This window comes from Nymphaea colorata, chromosome 4 (genome assembly GCF_008831285.2).
Source record: "Nymphaea colorata isolate Beijing-Zhang1983 chromosome 4, ASM883128v2, whole genome shotgun sequence".
NCBI classification, from domain to species: domain Eukaryota; kingdom Viridiplantae; phylum Streptophyta; class Magnoliopsida; order Nymphaeales; family Nymphaeaceae; genus Nymphaea; species Nymphaea colorata.
Window position 1 is genome coordinate 25,907,424 of NC_045141.1, and position 16,056 is coordinate 25,923,479.

At 40.4% G+C, this 16,056-nt stretch overlaps 2 protein-coding genes across 2 annotated transcripts; both read right to left on the reverse strand.

Annotated features, from left to right (window-relative positions):
- Nucleotides 1–6,317: 6,317 nt before the first annotated feature.
- LOC116252957 (uncharacterized) lies at nucleotides 6,318–7,600 on the reverse strand. The gene has a single exon (XM_031627617.2). It carries the CDS (start codon nucleotides 7,250–7,252, stop codon nucleotides 6,845–6,847), a length of 408 nt encoding a protein of 135 aa, XP_031483477.1. The 5' UTR covers nucleotides 7,253–7,600; the 3' UTR covers nucleotides 6,318–6,844.
- A 4,074-nt stretch (nucleotides 7,601–11,674) lies between these two features.
- On the reverse strand, nucleotides 11,675–13,381 carry LOC116253290 (pentatricopeptide repeat-containing protein At2g29760, chloroplastic-like). Its single transcript, XM_031628052.1, has one exon. The coding sequence runs from the start codon at nucleotides 13,379–13,381 to the stop codon at nucleotides 11,675–11,677; it is 1,707 nt and encodes a 568-aa protein (XP_031483912.1).
- Nucleotides 13,382–16,056: the final 2,675 nt, after the last annotated feature.

A 16,056-nucleotide genomic window follows, 5' to 3' on the forward strand; every position in this document is an offset into this window, starting at 1 on the left:
CTTATGAAACAGTTATTGCAATTTCTACATGTCATATGTCCTGAAAAATCAGTGGTCTTTTCTTTCTGTTATAGTTAATCTCATGCATTGTCGCCGCATCTACTGAAATTTATCTGTTTCAATTGGCTTGCATGAAGCAGTAACAATTGAGATGAATGAGAATTCACAGATGAATTCCAAAGATTCCTACAACATCTTGCAAAGGGAAAAGGCCATTTATTTAAACCGTCGGTCGAAGAACAATGTGAACAGATCGGAAACCCTCACGGGTGAAGCTGGATTTGTTTCACACTTGAATGTAGATCTAGCAATCTTTGATAATATCTGTTCAGCAAAGACGGGATTGAACTAATCAAAACCATTGCCATGTTCACATGTCAAGTCCACTCGTATCTCCATCATCTACGGTGTGGGGCTAGGAATGTTTCTTTGCGCTATAGTTTCAAAATTTTAATTGAGACCGAAATATAAAATTCTCAAATTTTTATACATGTTAAACTAAAGTTTCTGAAATTTACATATAAGTTTTCGAAGTTTTAGCTCTGATACGGATAAAGGTAGAAGTGTGGAGAGATGGCTTGCAGTTTCACTGATCAGTGCTTGTTTAATTGAAGGCAACGTTAATTTTTTGGCTCAATTTGTGGAATTCATTTAGTTTGTTTATTGTTTGGAATTTCACCTTTACGTATTTCAATTTTGTTGGGTCTCTTTTTCCATACTAGCAAAGATATGGTATGACAAACTTGAATACCAACAGGCTACGAGCATGAAGATAAATTAAAGCTCAAAACTGAAACAGACGCCATTTTTTAAACAAGATTACTGCAGTATCTGTCTCGTTCGATTTTAGTTGTTCGACGTGTTCAAGAAACAAAAGGAGGGAGAAGAAGAGCTTGGGTTGGGAGCCACGAGAATACAGTAGAGACCGGAGAATATGAGCATCAAGAGAAACAAAGCAACATTCCATGGCGAAACTCATGCAAATAAATGCTTGGGACCATGGAGGCGGCCAATTCAAAGGCATTTCCCGAGTCTCCTGCATTTTGGAGAAAGAAAATGCCACACCCTAGCTCTATCCGATTAAGTTGGAAGAGAATCAGTGTCAGATCCAATAGCTCAATTCTTTCATTCATGGCTCTGCGAAACCATTGGAGACAAAAGCAGTTTCTCCATGAGCCAGTGACCAGGGTCACCCTCCTTCGGCAACACCGTCATCATTCATCACCGGCAACAGATAAAAGGATAAACCAAGAACATCAGAACATCATCATCGCGATGACCACCACCATCTTGATCTCATCATCTTCAGAGGCTACGCGTCGCATGCCAATTAATCCACTAAAGTGACAATCCCCGGAATATGGACGTCGTCGTCCTCCACGAGGAGAGCCTACAAGTCGGTGTACAGCCGACGGGAATCCGGCGCTTCGGCTTCTGTCGAGTCTCGCCGGGCGGCAGCATTGGGGCTGCAAGTCGGATCGCCGTTACTGATCGAGCGTGCCACCTGGAAGGGTCCCGGTGGACAGGAACTCGTGGGCCAGGTAGCACGCGCGGGAATGATGGTAGGTCGGCAGCCGCGGCCGCCTCAGCTGGGGCGCTTCGCCTCTCTGCCGTCAATCCCGTCTTTTCATTTTCCTTCGCTTTTGACGCCGTCGCGTCTTAGTGAAGTTTGCATGCGCCTTTTTTTCGTGCGTCGGTTATGTACGTTCTTTAAAAAAAAAAAGGTGTTCTTGTAATTTAAAACGATGCGTTTTTTAAATTAATTAATTTAATTTTAAATTTTTATTTTAATCTATTTTTTATGTAAATAAGAGGTACTTTTGTCATTAACTATATTAACACATAAAATTTTATGCACCCAGCGATCAAATGAGAAAAACAAAGCAGGAATGGAAAGCTCAACAGAGAAAGATTCCTCTTGTAAATTAGGAAGAAGAGGGAAGACAAGCGCTAAGCTATTTGCACTCAATGAAGAGCTCGTTTGATAACAGTTCTAGATATAGGAGGAATTAGGATGTCATGCCATGTTTTCCATACATATATTGTGCCTATAGATAGAACATTGATATGATGAAACCAGGAACAAATAACGTGTCTGCTCTGTCGGGCGTTTGATAATGGTAAGATTAATGTGCCTTAAATCTCAGCTTTTCATTCAAGTTTTGAGCCTCAATCAAACTCACCTGTTAATTAAAAGTTTGAATTTGATCAGTTACAGCTCTATTGAAATTTCTTCGACAACATGTAATTGACGTACAACTAAGTTGGAGAAAAGCATATGGTTAAATAATTCGATCAGTTCATTTTTAAACGGCCTTATATATTATTTCATGCAAAGGGAAATAACTGGTGTGTATTAAATGCAACGCACTACGCACGACATTTTTCGATCGAGAGAGACAGAGATGTTGCAATATAATCGCTGACCATGCGGACGGTGTGAGCAAAATGCAAGTTTCCCTCTTTCCTTCTCATGTCACGGCCGACAACGTGACGGTTGGACGTACGCCAGTGGACCTACCCCTCTGTGCATTGACACGTGAGGGGCGGGTTAATTTCTACTCCAGGAGAAGCACCCTATCGAAATCTCTCCATCGTCATCAATCTTAATCGGTTGGCGTCGTTCGTTCTTCTCTGCCGACTCCCTGCTCTGATTTTGCTTCACCTCATAGAATCAATGGCGTCTTCTTTGTTTCTCGTCTTCATGACGACATGAACTCCTTCATCAGCAGCCGTAGCATTCCACTGCCTCGTGAGTGCTAACTCCAACCCGACGCCATGGACAGATAACAGATTTGAAAACTGTGAAATAAAAAGAAAGCCCGAAGAAGGTAGGAAATATGTCAGCACAGTTGACGGATCTGTTGCGGCCGGCTGGAGAGACTCATTCCCTTGTATCATCAATTGTCCTCTGTCCCTCCTTTTTCCCTTGCTGTTACACTCAGTCACATCTCCATTGCATCGTAGAGGGCCCCTCAGCTAGAATTTCAACCGGAGGAGCCAGAGCCTCAGCTCCGTCCGGTGATATTCTTCTCTGAAAGGAAATGAATGATCGGTGTGATCATCAGAACCGACGGCGACGATGGCAGGCCGCCGTTTATCACCTGATCTCCTCTAGAATTGCAGAATCGGATTGTTAGAGAGTTTGCCTTGTGCGTCTTGTGAAAGCGATCATCCGGTTGCGTCTCTTCTTTCTAGTTAAGCCACGCTTTTTGTGTTTTGTATTAGACACATCCCAAGCGAAGTACATCTGTTTTGTATTAGACATCCTACGAAACCATTTCAAAAAATTTTAACATAGAAAAAAATTGTACAGTTGATTGTTAAATGAGATCCGATTCAATTCTAAGAAATGGTGTTCGAATTCGCATAAATATGAATTTAATTTTAAATGTATATCCAATGCTTTTACATTTTAAAAATCGGTTAGATTTGTAAGTGTAAGAATCAAATTCAGATCACGCCAAATTGTAAACTCGGATGAATTCTATCTAAATATATAAATATCTATAAAGCAGATAATATCTCTAAATAAAATTTGATCGGTTGACATTCGTAAACAAAGAATTCCTTTCTGTGTTTGGGTGTAACACGCAAATCGGATCCAACCCGGATGACAACTGTACATTAATATTATATGAACTTAAAATATCTACATTTACTTTTAAAGCTTTTTCCAAAAGGGAGGCCGACGTATTCGGTTACTACTTGCAGCCCGTGAGCGGGGCCCATGGCTCTCTCCCCTTTCGGTCGAAGGCGTGGGACCCACGTCCAACCTTTTGGCGCTTCGGGTTCCTCGACTCGGCGCCGGACAGCTCGGCTCAGCCACGGTTATTTGGAGAGTTCGTTTCTATCCCATTCTCTCTCTCTCTCTCTCTCTCTCCATATATATATATATATATATATATATATATATAGATAGTTAACTTTAATATAGATTAAGAGAAGGTGGAAATTGGTTTGTCAAGAACATAGTGATGGATTTGACATCGGAGCCATACAGTTTTACTCAAGAGAGTACATATATATACGTAAATTTTAATTTAGGAGAAACAAAAAAGGACCGTTTTGTATAATGTAAAATATCATGATGCCAACGATAACTTATATCATTAAGTTATATGTGATTCTAACTATGCCAATGGTTCACAAAGTAAATAAAAATTTGTTGCCTAAAAATCAGTTATTATATTGGCATTAAAAAAGGTTTGTAATGTGATAATAGTTTGTGATGGTTTTAACAATAATTTATGCTCCTTTTTAATGGGTATTTTTTCATTTGATGCATAGTAAACCATGCAGTTCTCCGGTAGGGGAACTAGTTCAATAACCTTAATGTTTTAAGGGGATATATATATATATATATATATATATATATATATAAAACTAAATATATGAAATTATTAACATAAAAAAAAGTAAAGTTTGTGAGGGTAGTGTAGGCAACTGCCCAACTAGCCACCATGTGGTTCCGCCACTGACCGACTCATGCAGTCGATGGGGCTGAAGGAGGCTGCGTTTGTCCTCCCTTTCTTCTTGAGATGGTAAACCAGGAAGGAAGTTAGAAACGAAAAGACGCTTGATCGAACTTGAGGCCAGCTTTTGCCGTTTGTGGGCAAAAACAAGAGATAGACATTGGCAGAATCAATAGTGCAAGACCTGTTTTTGAGATAATAGTTAAAAGGTGAAAGGCTATGTGCAACTCTGCTGAAATGTGTTCTCACCGAACAACTCGTGGGCCTCTCAAGCCCAGATCTTCTCATTATTGAAAAATCTCCATACGTTACAGCAACATTTAAGCTTAAATGGATCCATCGTCATCTATTCATCTGTAAGCAACTTTGAATTTCACATCGTGGAATTAAAGACATATGAAACATATGAGAAGCTTGTTTGTCTGGTTTTATATATATATATATATAACAAGTAACTAACAGGCCCTCATATACGAAACTTGATAAGAAGGATCTAAGCCATCGATTTCGATGAGATCAAATGGTGAAAATTAAATTGTAAACATAAACGTTTTTTTTTTTTCAAGTCTGAAATACTCCTGGAAAGAGAGAGAAATTTGATAGGAAACTCATTTATTTCCTCTTTTGAAAAGGTGCTTTGGGTTATTGAAAAAGAGGTTTGACTTCTATATGTGCAATTTATTCTCTACCGTCTAACCTCATCAAGTTCGATATATAAGGGTCTGCCGGTTCTTTTATATAGGTAAGGGTTTCGTTTAAGGAAATTCATTTATTTTCATTTTTTCTCTCTCCTCCTTTAAAAAGTATTCTCCACCATCTGATTTTTTTAGAGTTGACGGCTGAGATGATTTCTTTCAAAGTCTGGTATATGAGGGTTTGTATGCATATGTGTATATGCCCCACTGTTAGACCCATTGCTAGTCCATTATCCATGAATGCTTCAATATATAGGACACAAAATTCAGAAGCCCTCACTTTCCTCCAAGGAACTTTGTTGTATGATGGATATTTATAAAAATTGAAAATTCACACAACTCCAAACGTACTCAATTTGGATGCCTGATGACAATAAATAAAACAACGTACTCGAAGAATCTCTGGCTTGGAGTATGCGATGTATAGTACAGCGCTGATCATCAGATCAAGGGACGACGATTAAGAAGAAAAGCGTGAATTTGGAATTAAGATTGCGTTATTTTCAATCAGAAACGTTACTAACTCACTGCGTTATCGAATTGGAATTTACTGACGCCATCAATAATTACAAAGGTAGAGAAAAAAGAAAATAACCTTGTCCTCGGTTGACTCCAAGAAGGCGAGAAGAGTTTTACGCTCTTAGCAATATTATCACAGACCAAAATGCATGGGAATTACCATTTGAAGCCAATTCCAGAAACCTTGGATGTAATCAAATTATCAGTAACTAGAATATATTAAAAAATATGGTGTGAAAAAGATTTTATATACATATATGTACACGTCTACATGCATGTATGTATATATTTGTGTATTATATGGTTTACCAACTTTACTTTTATGAAAGAATAAAGCATGGTAGCCTTAAGATCCAAACGTGCACCCACCCGGTTTATTGAAACTAGACATCAGAAGAAATCTGTTGAGCATAAAAGTAGACAAAACAAATTAAAAAATAATGTGAAATACCGCTACATTCAATGGATGCTTCAATATTTGGACTAGAATAAGGCGGGTTGTAGTATTTTCTAGATGCTCTACTTCTCTTGCTTTGGAGTTGATGAAATGGTAGCATTCGCCAAGAAAGCTCCGCCCAACTGGCTAAAAGGTCATCAAACTGAAGGAGGTCAAGAATGGTATCAAAAGTAAGAAAAGAAACGATTTGAGGGCACGCATTTATTTATCAAGAACAACAGGAACGTTCTGAAAAAGATCAAACGAGCAGACGTAAGAGTAAGGGTGGATTCATGAGAACGCAACCACAAAGACCATGGGCTCACACCCACCCCGCCACTCGGCCATCTCGGGCTCGTTCTCTTCGCGGTGAGTTTCGTAGACTCAACTGGAGTAGCCGATCAAAGAATGGGAGCCAAGAACGCGGCTTCTCAGAAAAATTAGTCACCACAACAATCTGTCAGTATTTCACAGCCCCATAAGGATGACGATGATCATGACGATCATCATCCTGGAATTATCACCACACTAATCAACAACAACAACAACATGAACAAAAAAGCAAGAACAGCAACCGGACATCGTCATTATCAATATATCATCAGCATGAGTTCGTCGCCACGACCATTGATCACCTTCATCCCACCATGGGCATGGGCAACCCTTGAAGGTGCCTGGAACTCCGAGTGACAACATCTGCAACGTCCGCATCCGCCGGCTCACATACCGATCCATCTGGCGAGCTGACTGGGGTTGACGATGCCCGGAAGATGGACGCCGTCGTCCTTGAGGAGGACGGACACGTCGGCGTACGTCTGACAGGCTCCCGTCGAGGCTCCACCCGGTTGCCGTTCGGCTTCAGCTAAATTCTTCGGCTCGGAGGAAGCCGTCCGAGTCGGCGCGTCGTGACGGTCGAAGGCGCGACCGAGGAGGGTCCCACGTGAGAGGAACTCGTGGGCCAGGTAGCACGCCAGGAGGTGGTTGGTCGCGGTCGTCTGCGGCTTCGACTTCGACTTGAGCGTCGGCTGGCTCGGCTCTGTGCCCTTCGACGCCGGGGCGTCAATCTCGTCCTTAAATCTCCTCTTCTTTGACGCCCTTAATTCCACGTGGCAGTCGCTAGACATCATAGGGGCGCTCTTCCCACGTCAGCAAAGCAATCGCCCGCTAAAGAGGAAGGAAAAAGAGGAGAGAGGACAACGAAAGGGGGAAAATTTTTCGACAAGTAAAGGCGGAAGGAACGAGGGAAGCTGTGAGAGGAACGCGAATCCGGCTATGGCCGTCAGGGACCTCCGGCAAAGTAGGCCGGAAAACGGCGAATCTCATGCCGAAAAATAGTCCCGGCGAGAAGCGCGTGCACTTCGGCGTCCACAGAAGGACAGAGAGAGCAGACGAGAGGGAGAGATTGGGGGAGAAGAGAGAGAGAGAAAAAAAAGAATCAGAGAGCCACTGAGTTGGGGAAGGGGGAAAGACAAGCCCCCCCAGGTCGGTGTATATATAGGGATAGGGCGTCGAGAACGCCATCGGATGAGCATAAAATGTCGAGAACGCCACTAGGGCACGGAGAGACGTTTGGAGTATTACGTACGACACCCTTGGGTACCAAAAGAAAGACGCAAAGGTACAGAGGGACGTTTTCGGGTATTCATCTTCATATTGCGGTCCACATCCCCAATCGGATCATACCCGAAACATCATGGTTTGATCCATATGAACGGGTCGGATTCGGGTGCCATCTAACTATGGTTGGTATTTGACTTAAGCTGTTGGACTTGGTCCCAATGGACTTGGATTTTGGACTGAAAAAAGTATAGTGAATCCAATCAAATTCGACCGAGATCTGGATCATATTTTCTTAAACACATATGAGACATTTGGAGTCGTGTTTTCTTCTTTTCAATGGGAAATGTGTTCGGAGTATATAAACTTTGAACCAGTAGGGTAGCCACATGTGGGCCAGGGTGGGCAGTTGCCCACTCCAGTTCTTTAAAATTCATTTATTGTTATATTGAAAAATTAATATTTATTATATATATATATATATATAGGTGCCCTTCTAGATATAAATGTTTATAAACATGTGTCCCTCCAACGAATTTTTCTAGTTCCGCCACTGCAGTGAGTCTATTGTTTTATCGTGAAAAACTATGTCATATTATTTCTCGTACCTGTATTATTATATCCACCAAAATAGAATTTGGACACACTTTAACACTTTTTTACATCTAAACTGATTTAAACTACTTAATTTTTTGGATTCAGTTTTTTTAGAGTTATTGTTCATTAACTTGTAATGTTTTTATTTATATCATTGATCTATTTAAATGTTGTGTATATAGATATTATTTTCTAAAATTGTTGTCTTAAATTGGCCCATTAGGCTGATTTTAGTAACACTTGCTTGAAATATTTTCTCATTTAGTATTCTTTGCTGGGTTGTTGATAGGCTTTCTTATTTTACAGAACATAGAGGTGGGGGGCTCATTTTGTTCGTCGAAAACACACAGGATCCATTTCTAAGGCTTACTGAATTTGTCCTTTAAATTTCTGTCAAAAAATATGTAAGTTCTTGGTGAATTGTGTGAAAAATATGTGAAATTGGCCTTTAAACAACGATTGATAGACCATGGGGACAATATTTCTCTACATTGGGTCAAAAGAAAGGTCTGGAAATCACCATCTCCTAAGGATTTTCACGTCTTCGTCACTCCATGTACAGGAAAAATGAGTATCTGCAGAATCACGTTGTTAAAATGTTATGAAATCTTGGCCACTAATTGTGGCAATCAATGTGCGCCACCGGAGTAACTTTTCATCTTGGGCCACAGCATTTGTTTTCAAAATGGTTAAGATGAGAAGGACTGATGATAGAGAGATCTTTCGTAAGATGCCTGTAGGGCTGCCCAACTAAGATCACAGTTAAATTTAAAACATTAAGGTTAGTATTAATCTATCGGCCAAATGGTTTGAATTTCTCTTCCTGATTTGGAAGGAAACGGACATCTCTGTCTGCCCATGCCCATATAAGCCTGTAAGTCTAGCACATTAGATCTCCCTGCAGATGTCACTGATCTGAGATCAGTTATTTGAAATTAAGTTCTTACCCATCATAGTTACTACACATTCCAAGGGTTTTCTTTATTCCAAAAGATTAAACTATCTTGCAAACATGTGTATTAAATTGAAAACTGTCATCATGGAACTCATGAATGAGTAAATTCAATTTGTAAGATCTGTGGATGTAGGAATTCATTCCGAACCACACGAAAACATTTATTGTGTTCTCTAATTTCCCTTCACGGCATAAAAAGGTATTGTGATATGAGGGATTTCAGTAGTAGAAGAACCATCTGCTGTTCATCCTTGAAACAAATCGTCATTATGGCTCAAGAAATTTACAAATGTTCAAGAAACAAGATCAAACAATTATTGAGTGTGTGATAGGTTTTAAATTCATTCCTGATGAGCTTGCTGTTATAGGCAAACCCACAGATGATGAAGACAAAGTCTTTTGGCTTGGTCATGGGTTAGGCTTACGTTATGAAACCTTCATGGCATAGTGATATGTTTTTTCTGTTAATCGAGAAGATGCTGAAGACCCTCAGGATTGACCCAGCATAGTTGCAGAGGGAGAGATAGAGAAAGTTCCCAGGCCCTGAAGCGCCGGACCACACATAAAGGAATCTATTCCTTTATCTTTGGACAAAAAGTTTCTTGCAGCATCGACCACTTATCCCCAAAATAGTTAGTGATGGAAGGAGATAATATAACAAAGACAGCTTCACCTTGGACTAAAATTCCCACCATCAGACATGTCAATTTCTTTTCCGAGCACCTTCTGACGGCTATTATCAACCGCGCGTGCCAACCAGTTCCAGGTCCTGAAGACCAAAAGATTTGATCAGATATTTGATTCTCTTACAAGCTTTTTGACAACTGTTTTGGTTCTTTCACATGGGTTTAAGCACCAGAACTGGCTCGTGTGCTTTTCGAGAACCAGGAGTAGGCAGCCACGGCTAAATGATACCGACTCAGACATTAAAACTCTTAACCTTTTTTGGACTTGAAGGTACCAAATACACACCTGCCATATGAAGAAACAGTAAGGGATCTCCTCATTACAATTTTCAACCATACATGGGCCTGCAAAATATTTACCATGCTCTGTTTCAACTCAAACATGATCATAACTCATCAAGAAAGAATACACACTGAAATCTGCATATCAACAAATATAAAGATAATAAGAAACCATCAAGTCAAATCTGACATATATATGTGCGTGTGTGTGTGAGTATGTCCGTATGTATGTCTACAGCACACACTCTTTGGAGGAATTGAAAATTTTGTTATGTTTGAGAGTAGAGAGGTAGTAGAGATACCAGAGAGGAATAAGAGAACGACCACCCATCAGAATCATCATTACGTGAAGAAAAGATAAAAAGAACCCGCTTTGGAACAGGCTTTGCTCGTATCCTAAAGCACATATAAAAGACGAAGAGACATTGTTTGTACTTGCGAGTATAATTGATGCAGAAATGTTGAGGGACTTCCTGTTCTCCTTCAGCAGAAAAAGGGAAAAGTTCCCTGGCTCTGGTTTATAGCACGAGGGACTTCCTGTTCTCCTTCAGCAGAAAAAGGGAAAAGTTCCCTGGCTCTGGTTTATAGCACGAATTGGGTACCTATGAAAGGCGTTATGGGATCGCGAAGTGACCAATACTCATTTCTGGTACCATTCCTTCATAATAGCAATTTCCCAAATCCAGAAGTTAGCGAGTAGAAAGAAGGCTCTCATTTTGATTGTTCAACTCATGGTAGGGAGATCTGAAAAAAAGCTGGTTTTCAGTACCTTCATAGCTTAGACAGATCTTTTGATGGCAATTCACCAGACACCTCGGTCTTCGAAGACGGTGGTCTTAGGAAAAGACAACGGGAGGCGTAGCTTTGGAAATCATAGGGACTCCGCAAGAAGTGTTCTCATCTGCCGTAAGAAAACGCCATAAAGGAAAGAAGAAAGAAGGAAGTCCAATCCACAACTTCACTGAAATTAGTGAGTTATCAGTTACTTGAAGAATTGAAAGTCTTGAAGAACTGAAAGTTTTGAGGATCCTTGACTTGGATTAGACCTTTGCGTGTGTGTGTGGGGGGCCTAGTCATGGGATTAGAGCTGAACGTATCAAAAAGCCCAGATTTTTGGTGCTAAAACCACGTCAAAGTAACTGATTGCCTTTCTGAACTCCTGAAACAGGACTTGGTAAGCTTACTTAACACAGCTTCCTTGAATTTTTTGTCAGTTTAAGCAGATCGGTTCATGATAGCAAGAGACGATTTCTTTTAATGCATTGTTCACATGCACACTTTTCGTCAAGTCTAATGTAAGTGTGCCAGATTCCCCGAGTTCAAGTTTCTGGTTCCCATAACCTGAACAAGGTCCACGTTTGAACAGTAGTTCAGGAAAATACTGTCCATAAGCTTAGCATGGTTTTAATCTAACAGTCTCAGCATGGGTCTTGTAAGGGAAGCAGAAAGTTAAAGGGAAGGCAAAACAAGAATCAATGGGCAAACTCTTCTATCTTTACCATTCTATTCAAAAGATTTAACAGTAGATATATTTCGTTACATTGTGGATGAGTTCTTTCTCCAACTAAAAACTCATGAACAATTCCATCAACCTCGATTAAACTACAACCGGGATTCTTCTGCACTCCTCGGTCTATCATCAACCCCCTCAACCTCATCACATCATCCCACTGGTCAATTGATGCATATAAATTCGACATAAGCACATAGGTACCGCTATCCTTATGTTTCAGCCTTGCCAATTCCTCTGCAACATTCTCATTCAACAAATGATGACTTCCATGAATCATGAAACCGCTCACTAGAGATCCCCAGACAAAAGTATCAGGTGCCATTGGCATTGTCCTCACAAAGTTCAGAGCCTGCTCTAGATGGCCAGCACGACTCAGAAGATCAACCATACACGTATAGTGCTCTATAGAAGGCTCAATTTTATGAATCATACGCATGCCATGAAAAATTTCTTTTCCCTTGTTAACCATTCCTGCATGAGCACATGCAGTCAAGATTGATACAAACGTAATACCGTTAGGCTTAATCCCTATGTTCTGCATTTGTTCGAAGAGCACAATTGCCTCCTCGCAGCATCCGTGCATGGAGAAGGCACATATCATAGCACTCCATGAGCATACATCCTTTTCTCTGTTCTTGAAGAAGATAAATTTGGCACCTTCAAGGAGACCACATTTAGAGTACATATCTATAAGAGCTGCACAAAGCATGTCATCCACATTAAACCTGCTCCTCTCAATGTATGCATTAATCCACATCCCCTGCTCAAGAGCTCCAAGATGCGCACAAGATGACAGTGCACCAACAAGTGTAGCTTGATTAGGCTTAACTTTCTCTATCATCATCTCATTGAAGACATCCAAGGCTTCTTCAAACCTACTGCTCTGCGCCAATCCAGTTATCATACCACTCCAGGATGACAGGTTCCTGCAGGGCATCTCACAAAACAACCTGTGAGCCTCATTGACAAATCCTGATCTCGCATAACCGACAACCATGGTGTTCCAAGACACAACATCACGTTGAGGCATTTCATCAAACAACTTCCTAGCACTTCCAACGTCGCCCACCTTCACATATCCAGCGATCACAGCATTGTAACTAGCAGAATTTCTCTCTGGCATCTCATCGAACAGTTTCCTCGCCATGCCCAAGACCCCAGATTTAGCATAACAACCAAGAATTGAGTTCCATAGAATCACATCCCGTTCAGTAGTTTCAGCAAATACTTGGCTTCCACACTCGGTCAACCCACACTCAGCATAAAACCTTATAAGAGAACTCTGTGTGTGCATGTCAGAGTGATGCCCACTGCTGAAAAGCTTTCCATGAATGCACCTGCCGAATTCAAGAGCCAGGAGGAGAGAACAAACCTTGAGAATAAACGGATAGGTGTAGTTATCGGCATTTGTTCCCTCCCTCCTCATTTTTAGGTACAAGAGAAGAGCTCTTTCAGGGGAACGGGAGCCATCATTAGAGTATCCTCTGATCATTACGTTGTATGAGAATGTGCTCGGTTTTTGCATCTGGGCAAAGATCAGAGATGCCAATTCCAGGTCGCCCTCCTCAGAGGTAGCAGAGAATGACACGAGGTTCGCAAGAGAAGATGAGTGGTTCAAAACGCCTGTTTGGATGATTAAAGAAAGCGTCTGTTTAAGTTCCGCCATGGTTTTGCAGGCTTTGGATAGTTGGTAGATTATGGATATGCAAATCATGGTCTATAGCCAAGAAGAAATTCCAGAGAGAGAGACAGGGATTAGCGCGAGTTTGTGAAAAATGGCTTATTCAATTACTGTCTGTTTGGACGAGGAGTAAAATCAATCACCGAAGGATTCATCGGCCACAAGAAATATTCAGGAAGCTAGACTAAATTTCGAATTGATCTTACGTCAAAATAATTACAATTTTCCGAAAAGGATATCAAAATAAGAAGAATGGGAATACGGAAAACCAAATTAGCTTCCATGGGCGAATTCTCCATCTCCCTGATTTTAGAAGCAAGTTTAGTGACAGAGACTGAGGCGGCTCGTGTCGATCCCATCCAGTTGGTTCAAGGAAAACTGTTGCTCTTGCAACATGTTTGTTGGATCATAGAAGAAAACCACATCTTCCAATCACGAAAAGAAGTGCTTCCAGAGCCATCTCTGACGTCGATAACAAGAGCAGCGACCTGACCGCTAAAATAAACGGATAACAATTCATAACGGAAGGATGTGATTTAGGAGAAAACCTGTATCCTAGTTAAAAATGTCATTTCATAGCCCAGACGATGATTTCAAACATGACCTTTTCTTAAGACATTTTTGTGGGTGCCGAAGAACACAAGAACAACATGCTGGTTCTCGTGGCAATCCATCAAGTCTAGCACAATATCCCTAGCAGATCATTTCTAGGTAGGTCTCTATGTTGTCATCTAATTGCAGAAGAGCAATAGTTCAATTACAGTAGTTCACTTCTTATCGTCGTATTTATCTGGCACGTACAGGCATGCTAACTAAGCGGCAGCTTATTTGTGACAGAAAAGGAGAAATAAATGATCGAATAATGTTAATTTGTATTTGGGTGCCCTTGTTCAGTGCATAGGGATCGCTTAGAAGAAAACAAAGTTATAATTTGAAGATATTGCACCTCATCTCTTACATTGTCACACCAAGAATAGTTATTTTTTTTTTATTTTTACGATATTTTATTATTAATATTAATGCGTTTCCTTTGTAATTTCTTCTAAATGCTCCTCCCTTTGGATCGTGGTAACAAAAGAGTTGGAGAGGTTGCATGGGTAGAGTAGTATTAAGTGGAAGACATCTATATTTGGTAAAGAAAAAAGGAATCAAACTTAAGCAGCATTTAAAGGAAATTCTCTTTTTTCAAATGCTAAACTTCTGACACATATATGATCTTGACGTCTAAAATCTATGGTACGTGGCCAGAAGGAGGATTTACTAATTAAAGAAAGGATGGATTTCGCTAAGGGTAGAGTTGGTTTCTCTGCAGACTAATATATTTTGCCAAAACCTATGAAATTTAAACACTTCAAATGTATTATCCAAATATTTGAAATTAAAGTATGATAAATGAAAAAATTATTTGTTTGCCCACACCAAAGCTGGGTTGGTGACTCTAATCCCCTCAGTGAAAAAATCATGGCTCTGTCATTGTGTTCATGTAATAATGTTATGAGCTGCTTGTAAGACCCTCAGATGAACGAGCTCTTGCGAGCGAAACTGGTTATCTACACACCTTTGTGTGTACAAAATTGAATATGCAATGATCAAAATACTTAAGTAAAAAAAAAAAAAAAAAAACTTTTTTATAAGAAGAAAATAGGATATACAAACAAAATAAAAGTCCAAAAAATACATTTATTTATAAAAATTTCTAAAACACCCCCACCACCCTCTTTTATTTTGTTCGGTGTATATTTGTCGAATCAAGTCTGCCGGTTGGTGGAGACAATAATACCCATAGGTTGGCTTGAATGAGCTGGTACCCAAACCAGGCAAGCTCACACGCACCAAGCTTCTCGAAGCTGCAACTCAACCTAACATGGCTTCTCCTCGTTGGCCGAATCATCGCCTTCATTAGCTTTCCACATGGAAGAAAAGAAGCCGTCCGTCGTGCATTGCACAATCATTTCAGGTAACGTGGTTCATTAAATGCAAAGATCTTCCTCTTCTTCATTCTCTGGCCACTATCCCTACGTGGCCCCGCCACCCGTGGCCTCCCTTGGCTGGAAAATGTAGATTTCGCCATTCGGATTTGACATTGGAGAAACCTTCTGCCTCTTGATGCATCGGGTGCTGCCTTTAGTTACTGTGATTCAGCTAGGTGATGCAACTCTCATTTTGCAAACTTAGGAATCAATAAATGAAAATTTATCAGAGTATGAGATCAAGAAACCTTCTTCCTCTTCTTACCTCAGTCACTTAAAAGTGTCATAAAAAAATAGTACATCGGTGCTGCCCACGGAAACAACAAAAACAGTATGGTAGGCAACATGCTTCATAAATAGCACTACCGATGGCGATCGCATATTCCATAAATGCGGCCTACCAATTCTCCGCACTTCCGACGCTTCCAGAAAACGAGCATAAAATTTTACAACCACTTCACCAGATCTACCGAGTAAAGTAAATGATTCGGAAAGCCTCTCAGGCAAGTTTCCTAAATCTGTCCATCGTAGATCCAAACAGAAATTTTAAATGAGAAACATGAAAGTCATAACTTTTTCTATTCTATCCTGTTGGATGAAAGCTTTCAGCCATTGAGAAATTTTAAAATCTTTTCCTCCAACAACAAACTCTAGCTTGAGATGAAAAGGGCGCAGAAGAGTAGGCTTTTC

Bases quoted from the DNA above. Each gene is read 5' to 3' on its own strand.
- LOC116252957 (XM_031627617.2), bottom strand. From the start codon at position 7,252: ATGATGTCTAGCGACTGCCACGTGGAATTAAGGGCGTCAAAGAAGAGG.
- LOC116253290 (XM_031628052.1), bottom strand. From the start codon at position 13,381: ATGGCGGAACTTAAACAGACGCTTTCTTTAATCATCCAAACAGGCGTT.